This window comes from Barbus barbus (assembly GCF_936440315.1).
Source record: "Barbus barbus genome assembly, chromosome: 4".
In the NCBI taxonomy this organism is placed as follows: Eukaryota; Metazoa; Chordata; class Actinopteri; order Cypriniformes; family Cyprinidae; genus Barbus; species Barbus barbus.
This window is the reverse complement of record NC_136732.1, coordinates 11,072,235-11,092,095: the sequence shown is the minus strand read 5'-3', so window position 1 is coordinate 11,092,095 and position 19,861 is coordinate 11,072,235. Positions and strand designations below refer to the sequence as shown.

Here is a 19,861-nt window from a genome sequence, read left to right as displayed (position 1 = left end):
CAAAAGTAATGACTGAATGTTTCAGAAAAAATAGCAAGGAGATGAATTATTTAAGAAACTAGTGTTTCTGTAATATAAGCACACGCTTAAATCGGCTGGTCGCTTAAAGGGATAGTTCACCCAAAAATTATAATTCTGTCATCAATTACTCACCCTCGTGTCGTTCCAACCCCGCAAGACCTTTGTTCATCCTCAGATCGCAATTTAAGATATTTTTGATGAAATCTGAAAGCTTTATGACCCTGCATAGACAGCAATGCAACTACCACATTCTAGACCCTGAAAAGTAACAATAGTTGTTAAAAATAGTCCATGTGACATCAGTGAAAGTTCAACCTTCATTTTGTGAAGCAACTAGAACACTTTTTGTGAGCAAAGAAAAGAAAAATAACGATTTATTCAACAATTTCTTCTCTTGCGCATGCGTATGGCGGCATTCTGACGTAGAACACGCATGCGCTGTGCCTTGTTTACAAGCAGAGGAATGCACACGCTATACATAAAACAGTCTTCGTAAACATTGCTGAAGATTTCGACAGAGGATGACTTTCAATTTCTCTACAAGCAATTGAAAGTCAACCTCTGTCTAAATATTCAGAAATGTTTGAATAAAGAAATTGTTGAATACAGTCGTTATTTTTGTTTTCTTTGCACACAAAGTATTCTCGCAGCTTCATAAAATTACGGTTGAACCACTGATGCCACATGGACTATTTTAACAATGTCCTTACTACCTTTCTGAGCCTTGACTGTGTCAGTTGTATTACTTTCTATGGAGGGTCAGAAAGCTCTCGGATTTCATCAAAAATATCTTAATTAGTTTTCTGAAGATGAAGTTATTATGGGTTTGGGACACCGTGAGGGTGAGTAATTAATGACAGAATTTTCATTTTTGGGTGAACTATCCCTTTAAATGAATGACGACTAGTCAACTAGAAAAAAAATCTATAGTCGGGGGAAGCCCAAAAAAAATTAAATGTTTGCAGATATTTAAGAAACATGCTCATAGATATTATGGAAACAAGTTCACATACTTGTTTCTCCAAAAACACAATGCTACAGGAAGTTACTCTGCTTTAAAATGTGTTCAGTGTCAGAATGTCTGTTTTTGTTCTGGTCTGTGTGATTCTGCCCACTGCCAATTTACCCAAGAATATTTCAACACCTCGGGTTGCGTGTCCTCAATCTGGCAACCCGTGTGAGTATCTAGCCTGATTAGATGAGAGCGGGAGAAACAATTCTCCAATATTTTGAATTTGAACTGCAGTACCCATTGCAACCATTAGCTGTCAAAATTACATGCTGCACCTTTAATCTCACCAGGGGTGGAATGCAACTATCGTATGTGCATGTCAGAGATATTGAAAAGGAGGCTTTAGATTGTATGGTATTATAACATGACAATATATCCAAAAACATCGTAGCCAGTTTTATTTGCATGCATGCAAACACATGTGGCTGAACTGTGGGCAGACATGCATGTAAATGACGGGATTTTGCTTATTCACAGAACTGTTGGGCCATCAGCAATTTCACAGAGCAGCGTGTTACATAAGTCAGGCAACGACATAGCGTCATGGTCCACATCTATTGTATTATACTCGTGGTAATTTTAGTGGTAGGGCTAGTCTGATGAGACACACAAACTCATTCCAGGTGCTCCTTTTAAGTTGATGAGGTCTAATGCCTCTGAAAGAGCCACCTGCATATGTAGCGCTATTTGTTTGGAGGGAGCCCTGATTTGTGATATTTGTGGGCTGCGGGTGTCAATGGCCAGGCTGTGAAACTGGATACTCCTCTCTCTGGACGCGGTGAAATATCATCGCTCCTCCACCGAGCCCCCGCCTCCCGTCCGTCACACACGCACATCCGGGCCACGGTTCGACCTTTCTGATGGAATTCCACACGGACTTCAACCTGAAACCTGCTCGCAAATCCACCCATTCATTTACCCCGCAGGAAGCGAAAGCTCACCTCCTGTTATTGTGCACACAATAGAAATACAGGAGCCAGATCTGTAGGTGTGAAGCCCTGTTGTTCAGCACCTGTCCTCCCTGCTGAGGGTTGGCTCATCGCTGTGGCGAATAAGGGACCCGTGCCATGCAATTACTCAAGCGAAGCTCGTCTCTCCGCCCTGGAAAGCCGGACACTCTTGTATTAGAAGATGTCAAGCAGGAAAGGAGATTGTTCTGTTCAAGAGAAGCAGAGGCTGTTTTTCCACAGACAATGTGTTTTATCGGTCAGGGTGGGGGAGGACGGGTCTTGAACGCTCACAGGTGAAGGCATTGTGTGAAAAATGCTCCCTACCTGGTTTTCTCTTTGTTTGAGAGAGAGAGTGAAAAAGAAAACAGCAGAATCTGATACAAGACTGACAATAGATGTGAATCTCAAAAGAATGCAAATATTGACACTATGCATGAAAGAGCCTGTGACATTAGAAAACATCTGAACACTCCCAACTAGTCTTACTGTACGTTATGCGTGATGGATAAGATCAGTATTATGACTGGGAAAATTGGCTTTCGGGCAACACGAAATGGCAGGTCTAATCCGATAGATATGATATATGTTGTGAATATCCACAGCTGGACGACAGCAGTGGACCATTATGATGCCAGATACCCACTAACTGAGTCAAGAAGCGTGTCTTTCCTGTGTACATTTACTGCGGTACACAGCTGCCCTCTAGTGGAGAGACCAGCTCAGATCTCAGTCCTGCTGTTACTGTTGCTCATATTAAGGGTTATGATTTTAGCAAACCACTAAACTTCATATTGCTCTGTTTGTGCTACGCACATGGGCAATACCTTAAAATGTGTGGCTTGTTAGAATATTTTCAACTGGGCAACGATAAAAAGAGGAAAACATTCCACAGACTTTAATATATATTAGTCATGCAACAACTGGTTTATAAGCGCTTCTCCTTGAAAGTTTGGGATGATTTTTGATGCATGTTGCTTTTCCCAAAATCAGAGCACATGTAGAGACACTAAAAACACTGGATCATGAGCTGTTCACATGTAAAAGAAGTGTGCTTCTTTCTGAAGCTCGCAGCACATGTATTGATTTAATTAAATCACAGCCTCTGTGATTTTGTAAGCGCACCAAGCCATATCACGATTTAAGTTTTATTCTGACTAATCATGCAGCCCTGGACTAAAGTCATATCTTGAGGCCAGCACATCATAAAGACTTGTGGGTGGACTCTTGACATGAGTCAGTAAATAAGCACCCAGAAACACATTGCAGCGCGTTGTAATATCTGCTTTTAAATGTGCATGCGTGATATTTTGAGTATTGTTTTGCTTACTAATAATACCGCTTATGCATGTGTTTTGCATATGCATATGACAGTGACTGAGATATGAATTTGCACGCAAAGTCCTTAGACAGCATATATGAGAGACTCCCTGTTTGTAGCAGACACTCAAACCTGATTTGCATTATCAGAGCATGTCAGCTTTTATACCATATCATGCGTCTTTAACTTGAGGTTAACACGACTCTCGTTTCCAGCAGGACTAGATTCCAGACCGTCAGTGAGTCGACTCTTCCGTGTGATCGACTGTCTTCCTGTTAGACATCAGACCTGTGTGACTGCTGGATGTAGGAATGTGCATGAAATACCTACATGGAACCAGAAGCAATGAATCATGATTCCATCTTCGTTTTTCTTATAAACGTTATAACATTTGCGTACAAAATTGTATTAAACATCGAAATAAGCTTTTTTTTCTGAAAAAACAAAAAAATGTATTCCACTTGCTGCTGGATTAAACATGCAACGTTAGGGTCAAGTAACAACAAGGGAGTATATTACTTTTTTTTTTTTTTTTTTTTTTTGTCGCACTCTTTTAGGGTATAGTGTACAGTATAAGCTGTGCAGTACTGCTAGTATGAGTGTCTGTTTTATTTTGGGCTTTGCCCACTGAACACAGAGCTGTGGTTTCTGATGTCTGCTCTGTAGATGTGTGACGTATCCTGCTTTTTGTTTCCTGTAGATGGTTCCTCAGTCAAACGGGCTGCCAAAGCATCCTGTCCTAGGGTGAGTATTAATGGATCATATTTGTTGTCTGTCTTCAGTGCTTCATGTAATTTGACTCATCAATTAGTGAAATTATATATATATATATGTATGTATATATACAGTGCCCTCCATAAGTATTGAAACAGTAAAGACAAAATTGCTCTGTTGGCTGTGGAGTCAAGACATTTGCAAATATGATTAAAAGATGAATATGAGACAAAACTACAGAATGTCAAATTTTATTATTAGCTGTTTCAACACATATATGTTTTACCAAATGAGTTCTTCCCACTCATTGATGTGAGCATAAGTATTGGTACAGTTGAACATAAGGCAGATATAAAAGATTAAAAGCTATTATTTAGTTGCAGATCTCTTGCACACAATCACAGCAGTGAGTCTGTGACCCATAGACATCACCAGACTCTTGGTCTCATCCTTTGAATTTTTTTTCCCAGCCCTTAATGCAGCCAATTCCAATTGTTGCTTGTTTTGGGGAGTTTCTGCCTTTACTCTCCTCTCCAGCTGGTGAAATTCATGTTAAATCGGATTTAAATCTGGAGATTGACTTTCTTTGCCCTTATAAATTCCTTGACTGAACTGGCAGGGTGTTTTGGGTCATTGTCCTGATGCAATATGAAGCACTTCCCAATGAATCTGGTGGCATTTTCTTGAATATTGGTAGGCAAGATGGTTTTGTACCCTTCCAAATTCATTCTGCTACTGTCATCATACATTAAGTCATCAGTAAAGTTGAGAGGGCCTGTTCCAGAGGCAGCCATGCATGCCCATGCCACGACACCACCTCCACCATGCTTTATAGATGAGGCTGTATGCTTGGGATCATTGCAGTTCCCTTTTTTCTCCACATGGTTTCCCATCACTTAGAGAAAGGTTCATCTTTGTCTCATCGGTCCATAAACACAGTTCCAAAACTCTTCTGGCTCACCTTTGTGCTTTTTTTGCAAACTCTAATCTTGCCTTTCTATTTTTGGTGCTGGTCAGAGGTTTGCATCTTGCTGTGTAGCATCTGTAATTCTGTGTCAAAGTCTCCTGAGGACAGTAGATTGTCAGAGCATCACCCCAGCTTTCTGGAAGTTGTTGGTGATTTTACAGACACGTCTTTTAGGATTCATTTTCACAGCTTTTATGATTTGTCTGTCATCAACTACTGTTGTTTTCTCCGATGATCAGGTCGTTGTTGGTTGCTGGTGGTTTCCAAACTCTTGATTTCTCCATGCCCTTTGTTTTTTCTAGAGCTCTGACTGACTTCCTATTTTCTTTTAGCTTCCAAACTGCTTGCTTTTCTCTCAAAGTCAGCTCCCTCGTCTTCTTCCTGTGTCATCATCGAATGCAAGAATGCAGAAGTAATAGATATAACTGATACGACACGTTCCCTGCTTTTAATATCTGAAGAATTAATCATATTTGTAAATGTCTGGACTCCACAGCCAACAAAGCAATTTTGTCTTTACTGTTCCAATACTTTTGGAGGACACTGTGTGCGTGCGTGCGTGTGCATGTTTATGTGGTTTATGAGGACACAAATTTGTATAATGACATGGGTATGACAGGTATTACAATATGAAGGTGGTTTATGAAGACACTGCCTATGTCCCCGTAATTCAAAAAGCTTAAAAAACATACTTTTTTGAAAATCTAAAACTGCACAAAGTCTCCTGTGAGGGCTAACTTTAGGTGTAGGGCAATAGCACACACAGTTTGTTCAGTATAAAAACTATTACGCCTATGGAGAGTCCCCATAAACCACAAAAACCAACATGTGTGTGTATGTGTGTGTGTGTATAATATATTACTGCAGATTTTTTGTTTTTTAAACAAAGGCTTGATTTATTTGAACAAAAATACAGAAAAAAGGTAATAATGTGAAATATTGCCATTTCAAATAATAGATTTCTATTTTAAGATGCTTGTAATTTATTTCTGTGATCAAAGCTGTATTTTCAGCATCATTACTCCAGTCTTCAGTGTCACATGATCTTCAGAAATCATTCTCATATGCTGATTTAGGTAACACTTTATTTTAGGGTCTCTTAACTAGTTGCTTATTAGCATGCATATTACTAGAATATTAGCCATTTATTAGTAGTAATTAAGCACATATTAATGCCTTATTCTACATGACCTTATTCTACATCCTTAATCCTACCCAATACCTAAACTTAACAACTACCTTACTAATTATTAATAAGCTGTAAATTAGGAATTTATTAAGGGAAAAGTCATAGTTAATAGTGAATAAGCGTTCCCTATTCTAAAGTGTTACCCTGTTTTATTAATATTTCAAACAGTTGTGCTGCTTGATATTTTTTTGGAACCTGTGGTATTTCTTTGATTGAATAAACTGATAAGAAGAACTGCATTTTTTAAAATAGAAATCTTTTGTAACGAGATAATGCCAATTCACACCGCACAGACAAACTCCAACAAACTAGTCTGTTGTATCGGTGTGTTACCCCTGTTGGCGTTGGTAGGAGTTTGTTTTCACCCGACTGAACATGCTTATAGATATAGGATCATCCATGTTCTCCCCAGTCAGTGAGAGATGGTCGGTGTCTGTTGGTGCAGTGTGAGCATGACAGTTATTTTTCATCAGATTCTAAATCCAACGGCCAACTTGAACCAACTTGTTTGTTGACGTTTGTCAGTGCGAACACTACCGTTCAAAAGTTTGGGATCGGTGCTTTTTTTTGGAAAGAAATGATGACCTTTATTCAGCAAGGGTGGGGTAAATTGATTAAAAGTGATAGTAAAAATGTTTGAAAACATTTCTATTTTAATGAAGTTCTGTTCTCTTTAACTTCTTATTCATCAAAGAAACCTACATGGATTACATGTTCCAAAAAAAGTAACTGTTTATCTATATTTATAATGAATCAACATATTAGAAGGATCATGCGGCACTGAAGACTGGAGTAATGAAAATTCAGCTTTGCATCACAGAAATGCACTATATTTTAAAGTATATTAAAATAGAAAAAAGGGCTTGGATTAAAAGATATATTGCTGAACATAAAACCATATTACTGGAGAAGTAAGCTTGAGGATGGTTTTGTACAAAAATTCCAGGTTTCTGGAAAAGTTAATGAACACATCTGCATGTCCTAGATTCTTTGTATTAGGCAGCTGGACAGACAACGAAATGAGAGACAAACAAAATATTGGGTCCAAACTATTTAATGATTGACAGACAGATAATTCTCTGAAGCTGGAAGTCAGAAGAGGCCCTTTCCTTTCAGGGGCTGCATTTGAGAAAAAAATAAATAAAATGTCTTATAGGTTTAGTTTGTCAGTGTACATTTAATTATAGTCAAGTTGTGACCTCAAAGCCGTAGTTGGGGATTAGTCCGGGTGCATTTGTTAATGGGTTAAAAATATTGTTTCGTACAGATTTGTGTTTTTTTTCTATAATATATATGTGAAACAACACAACTGCCAATCTAGATGTTATAATTATTTCTTTAAGTTTGGTCCGAAATACTAAGTATAAGCAGTCTCTGCATAGAAGCAGCTGGAGTAACAGTATGTTGTGTCTGTAGGGGAGGGAATCCATTCGCTACTGTCAAACTTCGGCCCACCGTCACCAATGACAGATCAGCACCCATCATCTGATCAACACCTCAGAGACCCGCCACCGAGGATGCTGGGATTACTCACAGGATTTATACACACACACACACACACACACCACATACTGTTCAACCACTATTTATGTCAGTCCCCTTTAAACCTCTCTCTCTCTCTGTATGTGTAAACACACACACACACACACACGTATATATGTTATAGAGAGAGAGAGGGAATCATTGTTTATGCATTTAGTTGTAATGATCCAGTCAGATGCTTAACTTTCAGAGTATCATTCTGTAAATATATGAGAGAAGATGAGTGTGATCTAGTTTTTTTTAATCATTGTCGAGAGAATTTCTAACATGTACACTAGATGGGAACCTGCGCAAGCAGAAAAGTCCTAATGATAGTGATGTGAACCGAAACACTGATGAAAATTGGACTTGCTGTAGATGCTGTCTGAACTGGTCACTCGAGCTGGTAACTAGTGGAAGGAGCTGAGCGTGAAGTGATTAAAGCATCATGATCCCAGTGACGTTCAGAGCCATGTTCGTGTAGGCACGTTTACCAGAGTTAGCTGGCTAACTCGCTCAGCTGGCCTCGAGGAACACAGTCGAGACCTCGTCCAGTTTGCAGGCTACACCGTCATCTACAGAAGCGCTTTTAGCTCATTTTGCCTTTTAGATCATCAGTGCTTTTAGAATGAGGGAGCTTTGCTTTTATCCGCATAGTCTTAACACTGAATAATTGATCCATTGTCGGTCAGTGAATAGCGATTTCTTTATCTTCTGCTTGGGGGAAACTATTCATTTGGCTTTGATTGCATCAATGCACTTTTCTGTTGATGTTGGCCTGAGATCCTGTAGCTCACTGCTGTATGAAAATAAAAATATTTTGTTTCTAAATGTGTGCTTTTGTTAAAATATTAGTTATCAGGGGTTTTCAAAAGCATTCCTGGAGCCTCCACAGCACTTAACATGAATGTCTTAAAAGGAATAGTTCACTCGAAGATTAATATGTGCTAACCCTCAGGCCATAAAAGATGTAGATGAGTTTCTTCATCAGAACAGATTTGGAGAAGTTCAGCATTACATCACATGCTCACCAATGGATGCTCTGCAGTGAATGGGTGCCGTCAGAATGAGTCTAAACACCTGATAAAAACATCATAATCCACACCTCTCGTCCATCAATTAACATCTTGTATCAGCTGTGTTTGTGTAATAAACAAGTCCATCGTTTTTAACTTAACCTTTTCTTCTAGCTTAAATTCAAGTCCTCTATCCATAATATTGCTTTCTCCTGGCACCCATTCACTGCAGATGATCCATTGGTGAGCATGTGATGTAATGCTAATTTCTCCAAATCTGTTCTGATGAAGAAACAAACTCATCTACATCTTTTATGGCCTGAGGGTTAGCACATATTAATCTTCGAGTGAACTATTCCTTTTAAGACATTCATGTTAAGTGCTGTGGAGGCTCCAGGAATGCTTCTGAAAACCCCTGATGTAGAAAACAAGGTAACCATCAAAATAAACACTGACAATGTCATTTATATTTCTCTCTTAAATTAAGGAAGCATAGTTTTTTGGGGACAAATTTAGCAAAAAGAAAAGACTCCTGGAACATTAGATTCATTAGGTTACATAAATGGTGATTTTAACAGGTTTCTTTTTTTAGCAGCTCATTTGTTATGATTCCATAATCTATTTGAATAATTACAAACATGTTCAGTAAAATATGAAGAACAGAGTTTATTTGAAATAGAAATCTTCTGTAACAAATTTTTACTGTCACTTTTGATCAAGTGAAAAATGAAAATAAATTCATAAGTTTGAGGAAGTTTGAGATAAGTTTCACTGATGAGGAAGTTCAAAGTGTTCAAATGCCATTTCTAGAACATCCAATACAAGCAATCAACACAAAAAGCAACACTTGTAGAATTTATTTACAATCTCTCTTAATGTAGAAAATTTCTAACCATAATCATAACAGCGTGTTTAGTGTATGGTATGAGCACATCAGGAATGAAATCACACCAGACATGTACGAGACTGATTGTCGGTCACTGGAGAAAAAAAAAAAAATTCCATTGTCAAAGAGTAACTACATGTCCTTAGGTGACATATTGCATTGTCTAGATGCCAACTTCCCTTGTTTATTGCAGGTTTTTAGTTTAACCTGGAGATGGCTGAGGTCCAGCGAGTGAAACACAACTGCATATTTACACTAAGTCGCTTTCATAAAACCCAGCACATATAACATTAATCATCAGTGCAGTACGACAAAAACATGGACCCCAAAATAACAAACCCTACTGAGAAAGAATATGGTCTATTACTGATTCAGAAATCCAAGATATACAAATAAAGGTGTGTTTTTAAATCAAGCACAAAAAAATTCATACAGAAGATGCTTTTTGATCTTAACTAATATGTGACTGATTAGGGAGCATATTATGGTCAACAAAAAAAGAAACAACAGTGACGCTTATTTCTAGACGCAAGAGCAAGGGTGTGACGGAAGTGAAAATACATGAGGGAAGTGAATCAAATGTTTAATTTACACAACACACAATGTTACTCAAAGTGAGTTGGCGTTTGTCCAGAGTCGTGTGGGATTTACCCTCAGTGAGTCCCGGCTCGTTCAGTTTATGGTTTCTCTGCCATCATAAAGGCACTAGTGATTAGATGACTGGAGACTGGCTTTAAGATTTCATATAAAGAACCAAAAAAACTGACAATAGTGCTCGCGAGGCATGTAAAAGCTAAAAACATGACCAGACCGTCACATACACCTTCTTATAGTAATCAAAGAGTTTGTGGCTGGTTACTATTGTGATCTGTCATTTATCGTAGTTACATAAGCGACGTTTGGCATTGATGTGCGGTTGATTAGGAATAAACTATGCTGATGCTTAAAACTGATTTAAAAAGATGCGGATGGGGTTTTGGTCCCTCTAGCCAAAAGTGGCTCCACAGTTTGGACATCTCCTCTGACGCAGGGCCAGGCAGAAGAGAATTCCCAGAGGAAAGAAGAATATGGCACACATGATTCCCAGACAGGTGAAATCATCCTCCAGCACGCCGACCCTGAAGAGAACAACACTAGAGTCAGATCACCCATTACTGGAGCACCGACACATTCCCACGTAACGCTAGAACAACATTCAGTCCATGTTTAGAAGAAGTTTGGAAAAATCGTTTTTTTATGTTTTTGAAAGACGTCTCTTATGCTCACCAGGGATTGCTGCTTTTCTTTTTTTTAATCGAAAATATAGTAATAACAGTAATATTGTGAAATGTTGTTCCAATTTAGAATCACTTTTTTTCTATTTGAATGTTTTAAAATGTGATTTATTCCTGTGATCAAAGCTGAATTTTCAGCATCATTACTGTTTAACCATTTCTCCATTTCCATGTGTAACCATTTCTCTTCCAAATAAATCTGAAAATAGCATCAGCCTGTGCTTCAGCTTTCTAGTCATTATCAAGTCAACAGTGGCCTGTTAAAGGGATAGTTCACCCAAAACTGAAAATATTGTCATCACACCCACTTTTGATTTCTCTTCAAAACACAAATGAAGATATTTTTAATGCTGTCTCAATTTTTGTTCATTGAAAAGTCCACACAACCAAAACTTTTGAACTCAAAAAGTTATAAATACATCATGAAAGTAAATCCAATGGTTTAATCAGTCGTGCTTGCTCGACGCACAAGGACAAACCTCATTGTGCTCCATGAATGTGCATATCTGAATAAAGCCTAAATGAAATATAAAGCGATCGTGTCTCTCTATTCAACAGCTTGTATGATGTCTTTATTAACTTTTAGGAAATGTGAAATCTTAAGAGGGACAGAAATCTCTCAGGTTTGATTCAAAATATCCTGACTTGTGTTTCAAAGATGAAAAAGTCACAGGTTTGGAAGGTGAACTATCCCTTTAAACTACTATAATGTTAAAACATGGGTTATGACATAAGTATCTTCAGTAAGCACCAGTACTGTTATTGTACATTAATATATCTATATCTTTAGCTAAAACATTGTAAGGAAACAACAATCACAGTGTTTGTTTTGTGGTCACGCTCACTAAACTGGACTGATCTGGTGCGTGAACCAAAGTTCAGAGCGAAATCAGCGTGTCATGAGTGACTCTCATGATGTGACATGGCTCGGAGTCACATGAGCAAACAGGAAATGATTCTGGATTAAAACGGCACAGAGTCCAATGTAAAGCCACAATTCTGAGGTTAAAACGCATGCTCTTACTGTATGGCTTTAATACAAAGCATGAACACCATGAAAAATCTGATTCTACAATGGGGGGGGTCTAGTCATCACATGATATAAGTTGCAAGTTAGCAGCAGATATGCAGATGCAGGGGAACAGGATGACAACAGGGCGGATACAGAAACCACTGAGTTCAGTAGAACTACATCTGGTTTATTTCTGTCCTTTACCTCATTGATTAACATTATAAAGTTCAACTGCTAAATACTAATAGCTTTACTAACTTACTGACCACTGGCGCAATGTTTAGATGGTGTTTTCTGTCTCTATGAATTCTTACAGACAGTGGGGTGACTTGTGCCTCACCTGCAGGCCGGACATCCCCCCACCACCACCACAGAGGGCTGGACGATGGTGTAAGTGCTGGTGTAGGCTGGCTGGGCGGCTACGGCGACAGGCGGTGCTGGATAGCCTGACGTGGCAGCTGGGAAACCTGCAGGACAGAATTCACATCCGTTTAACACTCCACAATTCCCACTTTATCAGCTCAGATGCTGCGAGCTATTAAGAGCTGAATTTTTATAGGATACAGCCCCTTGCGAAGTGTGCTTAATTGTATTGAATGTGCACTTGTAGTGTAATTCAAATCTTAAGTGGGGTTTTTTTTAGATAAAATCGTATTAATGAAATAGAAGTCCACTTAAGTGTACTTAAATAGAGACACTTTAATGAATGTTATATTAACACACTTAAGTACTTTGTAATAATGTCAAATCAATTTTTAGAGTACATTTTATCATATGTTTTAATAATCTTTAGTCATGCTTTACAGAAGTACACTTATTTTGATGTGATGACTACCATACTAAAGCACATCTAAAGTATTTGATTATATATTTAACTGAAGTTAATAACTTTATATAACATTAAGTTTGCAGTTAAGCATCTGTAATAAGTACTCGTTTTAAAAGTATTTTAAAGTCTACTTCTTTTTCACAAGGGTATAACCCAATGAGACTGCCAGTGATTAGTTAATAACTAACTGACTCAACCAAACTGTGTACAGTACGTGACTGCTCTCAGTGTATTTACGGTCTATGGTCTACTTTATTATAACTACATATAAAAACTGGAGCCAGCTTTGGTATTAACCAAATGATCATCTTATTCATATACCATGATACTACATATATCAAAACATCCCATTCTTTTGACGGAAACCTGTTGCACAAACTGCTTAGACTAGTTCTACAAGTTAGTCATCTGATTTTTATTTTTATTTTTTAGGACTGGTCATAACTAAATCAGTTGCATAACCGTAGATTGCAGTAATTTGAGAATGAAAAGGCAGATTTTCCTTCATTGGTACTGGTCAGACTAGCCAGTACAGTCGCACTGTGATTTATTAATCTATTCATTTATTAACAGAGTTATTCAATTCACCATGTCTGATAATTATTGTATTATGATTATTACTATTATTGTTGGTGGTGGTTTTATATATTTTTATTTGATCAATTTTTATATTTATTAGAGCTGATGATACTCAAATCCGTGCAGCATTTTAGTTTTAGTTTAATTTATTTTATTGTATTTATTATTTAATGTACACTGCCCTCCTAAAGTTTGGAAACGCTCTAGAAAAGTGGACAATATTGGCATGAATCATTTTTAACTTGCGATAATTTTGCACTCATAAGGGACAACACAAACTACGAAAACATATTACATAAACAGTTTATACATAGAAAAAAACATACATTTTTGATTAATCAGAATATCCCCCATTAACAGCTATTACAGCTCTGCATAATCTGGGCATCCGAGCTGTCAGTTTATTCAAACATTGACTTTGAATTGGCAACCTATTGTTGAAGCTACAGTATTAAAGTGTGCTGACACAAAAATCTTTTAAAAACCTGGGACAAGTTTAAACCAGTAACCAGGCATCACAGCTGGCAAAGGGGCATGTCTGATTTTGACATGCATATCTTGCCATTATTATGTTTTATTGCTGGTCTTCAATGATTATGTCAAGTTACTTTAATGTATTTGCACCAAAAAATAAGGATTTATGCTGATATCGTGCCAAAACCACACTTTACCAGGGGTGTTTCCAAACTTTTGGAGGGCAGTGTATAGCTACAGTTAGTAATTGGGGTTTTATATATATATATATAGTTATCAATTATTGGATTGCTAGTCTGTGTAAAAACTATTGAAAGAATTGTAAGATATTTAATGGTGATTTGTAGCATCCCGAGATTAGTCTAATAAGAAAATATCAGATAATTTTTCTAGCCTTTTTATGAAATGGCAAGGCTAGCTCAGGTTTTAAAATGTCAACTTTATAAAGTGCTTTACCAGAATGTTTCTTCCTCAAACGTCCAACAAGAGAAATTAAAGGAAGCAGAATCTGAACCAGTATCGTTATATTACATCACATCACTACTAATAAGAAGAAGAACATCACACATACGTTTTAAAACGATGCAGTAAGTGAGTTATAGCTGGTCAATAATGATTTAAAGGTTAAATACAGTATGTGTTTCTCTTGCCTTGGTACGGCGGCGGTGGTGCTGGAGGCTGGAAGCCGGCGGGGGGTGCAGAGACCGCGGGGATCGAGCCGTAGTCGTACGCGGCCGGGACTGTGTTGTACGCTGGAGGTCTGTCCTGGAGAAGAGGTTTAGTATCCATGTTCGGTCTGAGGCGTCCTGTCCACTTCACCAAACTAGCATGCAATCTTCTCGAGCTGCTTTAGCGTGGATGATCACTGGACTAACACAAACAAAAACAAAGAACAGATGAAAGTTCCTCCATGCGACTTCAACCCGCTCTTACAGCGTCTGTGTGAGGGACAGGAATGTTATTTACACGGTCAAATGTCCTAAAGATGCGCCATATCGAACTTTTCTTGATTTCTCTCGTTTATGAGAGAAACCTGGATTAGTTAACGACGGAAACTCCTTATCAAACTCAAACGACGTTTTTTCCTGCTCGCTGCACTGTCACAAGACTCGAGTCACGTGATCAAGTCGGACGCGGAGGGGCGGGGCGAGGGACGTCTTAAAGCTGTACACACACTCACTTTTTCTTCTACTGTCCCACCCTGCTTCCCAATGTGCATACTATCCACCCTATCTGCCCTAAACAGTATTGGAAATTACTAATATCACATAGAATTTAGGATGGACAGTATATTATGCGGTGGCCGAGAGAGCTCAACGTGCTGCAAATAGAAAAAACACCTGCAAATTAAGAAAACAACTTTATCAATTCAAGTCAACTTTATCAAGTCAAAAGTCCAAGCGGCAACTATAGTTGGGCAAATGACTTGTAAGTACATATAACATAGATCAGAGATCCTCAAATCTGGACCATTCCTGCAAAGTTTAGCTCTAACCCTAATCAAACACACCTGAGCATGCTAATCAGAGTATTCAAGATCATTAGAAAATCACAGGTAGGTGAGTTTGATCAGGGTTGGAGCTAAACTCTGCAGCAGATTGGACCTCCAGGGTAAGATTTGAGGAACCCTGGTCTATAGTATTCGGATTAATTGAAGTAACTCTATTCTATTCTGGATCTTTAGGAGACCACGGATTTAGTCTGGAGGAGCTGAACACGCAGCGCCAGGTGGACACTGGGAAGAAGGAATGGGATGGAGCATAGAATAAATATTTAAGTAGGAATATTTGTTTATACGTGTGTAAGAATAGGAAAATCTAAAACAAGGAAGAAATTGATTGTAAATAAATCATGACTGCATAACAGCAAAAGTAGGTGGCAATATGCACACAGGATGTAACGTGCCGAAAAAACGGAAGAAGAAGAGACGACCCCCAAAACAGGAATGGTTTTACAGGTGGAGCCCACAGACCTTTTTTTCCCTACTCATTTTTTCTGACTGTTTTTCACTAGTTTTGCATTTGGCTAGGGTCAGTGTCACTACTGGTGGCATGAGGCTATACCTGAACCCTACATAGGTTATACAGGCCGTCCAAATCCTCCAGGATGGCACATCAATGCGTGCCATTTCCAGAAGGTTTGCTGTGTCTCCCAGCACAGTCTCAAGAGCATGCAGGAGATTCAAGGAGACCGGCAGTGACTCTAGGAGAGCTGGACAGGGCCGTAGAAGGTACATTAAATTGTCCACTCATAGAAGCTGGCATGATCACATGAGCTGTGAACAGACCAAAATTTCAGTTATTATTTACTGAAAACAATGTTCAAATCATATCAATAAACCATTTTCTCTGGCTCCCAAAAACCCTTGGACAGCCCCCTAAATGGCTGAATCTCTTGGCAGTGCAAACACACTGTGATGATTAAAAAAAAGGACCTGCAAGATTCAGCCTTGGTTCGGTTGATGGCAAGGAAATTTCCATCAATGTGTAATTTCACCTGTAAATGTAAACTGCAGAATTATGGGCTTTCTGTTAAGTGGCTAACAGTGTTGAGCACCATTCCAAGACCCCTGCAGACCCTCGTGACTGTGAAGGTCAGTCAGGTCAATCAAATCATTTTTCCTTCCTATAACATGGCAAGTTCATGTATTAAAATGTCAACTTCCCAAAATTATTTATTCTCTCTTTGTCATATTCACTACTGCTCTCATTTATTTACATGTGGGCTAATAATTAAACCTAATAATTTGATTATAATCTTCACCTTCTCTCTTTGAGTGACAATCAAGTTCTTGCATTGTCCACACTACCACGGTTTATTATGCCACTTGGCTCAGATCTTCCTTTTTTTTGCCTTGTTTCTTTGTTCTGTTTTGTATGATTGAGAATTACAGTTAGGCTTTATTGCTGTTGTAAAGAACTTGCCTTGTGACAAGCCAGCTTAGATTCAGAGATTGTTCTTGTATGTATGGTCGTGTCTGTCTGGATAGTAAACCAGTTTAGAAACTGACGTTCTCCAATTCAAGCTGCTGATCTGGGTCGCTCTACAGGCAAGAGCAATATGCAGCATCATCTGTAGAAAAATAGTAGAGATCTGATTATTACCTTACACATCACACCTGCTCTCTTTGGTTACTTTGTTCAGTTGTGTATGATTCAGAATTAATAGGTATTCTTTGCTGAAATCAAAATATACAATGCCCTACATCCGCTACATCCTCTTTGATGGTTCCCCTGTGGGGGTCTAGAAATTCAGTCAAGTTCTCACAGGGCATGGGCCGCTCATAATGTAGCATTCAGGCTCCTCTTGACAGTCCAGAAACTGGATGATCTGGAGAAACCTGGAGCCTCTGCAGTGTTGTGGAAATGAACCTTTCCCAGCATCTCAGGCAGCAAGAAATACCCTGGATTGATATCTACTGTTTCATTTAAACCAGGTGATCGCTAAATTTAAGAATGACATTGATTTTATATGTACTTTTGTAGCATCAAGAGCATTTTTGTTATTATTTATACAGATTATTCTGGTGTGATTTTATTGTTCCAAACCTGTATGATTTCCTTTTAATTTGACAGAAGATATTTTGAAGAATGTTGATAATCAAACATTTTGGTATACTGTACATTAACATATCCAGGGACACTACTGACACTGGCGGAACATTTATCAACATTGTCCTTATAAATAAATAAAATAAATTAAAAAAAAATGAATGAAAGAAAGAATAGTTTTAATAGTTTCACAATTTATTTTTATTTTCTATTTAAACTGTATAATATATAATCTAGATAGATGTACGGTATGAACACATATGTACAAATATAAATTATACAAATTTAAAATTAGTAGTAGTCTACATGTAAACAAAATATGTACAGATACAAAATGCATATGAAGTTTCGCTCCTTCATTTATTTGATGGTAGTCTATACTTATGACATGATCCACTTTTTACTAACACGCCGTTATAATCAGTTATACAGTTACATCTTTTTAAAGGAACAGACATAATTGTTATTTATTGAGAGGGAAGAAGGGGAAAAGATGCTTTTATTGTTATGTGCATATTATGTACTGGAAGAACATAATACAAAGGATTTTAAATAGTGGATCCAGAAAACATAGTAGCTTAAAGACAGTGTTTCATTTATTTGAACACAGCTGAAAGTGAAAGTGAGAGACAGACCCTGCATACATGTTCCTGCGGGGCCCATGCTGGCTCTTTGCGGGCACAATGGGCTGGGGCCAGCCCACACCAAACCTAAACAGGCCCAATGCGGGCTTGCCCAGGCGAGGCCTACAGTTTTGGGCTCACCGCAGGCTCTTTGTGAGCAGCCCACACCATGGGACTGCCCACATTAATTCAATGATGGCCCAGTGTGGGCCAGCCTGCTTGGGCCCAAAGCAACTTTTGTATCCTTTAGGCCCATGCAGGTTTTGTGTAGGCAGCCCTGTGATGCAACTACATTGACTGGCCAGTCTTTAGCCACTCCACTTGAACTGGAACGGCTCAAACCAAAAGACTACTTTAGAGAACCTGTTGACCTTTTCAGAAGCTGTTATTTCATATAGGCCAGGGATCCTCAAATCTGGCTCGCAAGATCCACTTTCCTGCAGAGTTTAGCTTTAACCCTAATCTAACACACCTGAGCATGCTAACAAGTGTCTTCAGGATCATTAGAAAATCACAGGTAGGTGAGATTGATCAAAGTTGGAGCTAAACTCTGCAGGAAAGTGAGTTTAATGAGCTAGATTTGAGGATTCCTGATATAGGCCGATTTGCTTTTCAGAGGCTGGTTGAAAATGTCCCTTTCAGCCAAGTCCTCCTGATTCTGAAGTTGAGAGTGAGATAAAGGTGTGGTTGTGGAATTCAAGAGACAGAGCAGGTGGATTGAGCTCTGCCAATGAATACTTTAGTATATCAAAACATATTTTCAGAAGAGGTCGAAATAATCATTTGGTATTTTTTATTTTTGTTCATTTATATTATTTTTATATCTGTATAGATAATTTGTAGTCCCTTTCAGAGGACTTAAATTAGCAGCATTAACCTGAATTGAATGTTTTCTATTTTGTTTTGAATAAATCCATTGATTTGAAACTTTGTGGTGGCAGCCTGCTGGGGGCCCTTAGGCCAGCCCAGGGTTCCTCAGATCTTTCCCTGGAGGTCCAATCTGCTGCAGAGTTTAGCTCCAACCCTGATCAAACTCACCTACCTGTGATTTTCTAATGATCTTGATCTCTGATTAGCATGCTCAGGTGGGTTAGAGCTAAACTCTGCAGGAGTGGTCCAGATTTGAGGATCCCTGGGCTAGCCCTAAGTGGGCCCGTAAAGGGCCACCGCAGGCTTGTTTGCAGGGGACACTAATGAGGAGGAGCTGCCTGTGGGGACTCAGTGGGCACAGACTACTTCCTATGGCATCCTGGCAAGCACAGGATCTTGAGCCTGGTCTCATGAAAATGCATATAAATAGTGGTATTGATACACAAAAAGTGTATCACGTACATATGATACGCATCTATCCCGCAACCCTAATCCTACCCATTGCGTAGCATAAAGTACATTTTTGCGTATCAATACCATGAGTTTTCATTTTTATTTGGCGTACTATTTATACGCACTTTCATGAGATCGGGTTGGGATCTTCCTGTGGGTACCTGATGGTGCTCCTTTTGGGATCCTGGCAGATGTAGGTGGTCCCTTCGGAGGTTTTAGGGGCAAAGGTGTCAAGACGGCATGCACTGTGTTATATTTTCAGGGATCCGCATGTAAATAGAAAGAAAGGATTTTACTTTTCCTTGTTCTCGACCGGGCTTTTCTTATGCTCCTAAAAAATAAAAATACTACATATATCACGTATCCAACATAATATAGGCTAAATAGGGTAAAACTAAACATGGTCATTTCATCTGACTCGTGCATCTTCTATCTATTCATTACATCAGTTTGAAATAAGAGGTGAAGTATAAAAGTTCGTACTCATGCATCACCCTTGAGTTTAAATTATTGAGAAAGCAAAGAATGAATAATTGAGCAAGTAAGCGTGCGCATATGAGAGCGTTACTCGACGGAAAAACAGACCTGCTCTGTCCAATCAG

At 38.6% G+C, this 19,861-nt stretch overlaps 2 protein-coding genes across 3 annotated transcripts in view; one reads left to right on the top strand and one right to left on the bottom strand.

The window, feature by feature from the left end:
* The window catches only part of LOC306861509 (BAR/IMD domain-containing adapter protein 2-like 1), a 70,691-nt gene extending 62,170 nt beyond the window's left edge, over positions 1-8,521 (top strand). The window contains exons 13-14 of the mRNA XM_079403797.1: positions 4,002-4,045; positions 7,588-8,521. Of these exons, the coding sequence (XP_079259923.1) occupies positions 4,002-4,045; positions 7,588-7,660 (117 nt within the window). The 3' untranslated portion in view covers positions 7,661-8,521. The remainder of the gene's footprint in view (positions 1-4,001; positions 4,046-7,587) is intronic.
* An 838-nt stretch (positions 8,522-9,359) lies between these two features.
* On the bottom strand, positions 9,360-14,900 carry LOC306868895 (membrane protein BRI3-like). 2 transcript variants are annotated; one of them, XM_079415356.1, is made up of 4 exons: positions 14,729-14,882; positions 14,413-14,632; positions 12,221-12,347; positions 9,360-10,712 (listed from the first exon to the last, which is right to left on the bottom strand). In XM_079415356.1, exons 2-4 carry the CDS (start codon positions 14,549-14,551, stop codon positions 10,580-10,582), a joined length of 399 nt encoding a protein of 132 aa, XP_079271482.1. In that variant the 5' UTR covers positions 14,552-14,632; positions 14,729-14,882; the 3' UTR covers positions 9,360-10,579. The 2 variants fall into 2 exon arrangements, with proteins under 2 accessions (XP_079271482.1, XP_079271481.1); XM_079415355.1 differs by having other exon boundaries at positions 14,413-14,900.
* Between the last annotated feature and the right edge of the window lie 4,961 nt (positions 14,901-19,861).

Coding starts and splice junctions, on each gene's coding strand:
- LOC306868895 (XM_079415355.1), bottom strand. CDS start 14,551: ATGGATACTAAACCTCTTCTCCAGGACAGACCTCCAGCGTACAACACA. Junction 12,348..14,412: donor ACCACCGCCGCCGTACCAAG/GCAAGAGAAACA, acceptor TCTGTCCTGCAG/GTTTCCCAGCTGCCACGTCA. Junction 10,713..12,220: donor GGGGGATGTCCGGCCTGCAG/GTGAGGCACAAG, acceptor TGTTCTCTTCAG/GGTCGGCGTGCTGGAGGATG.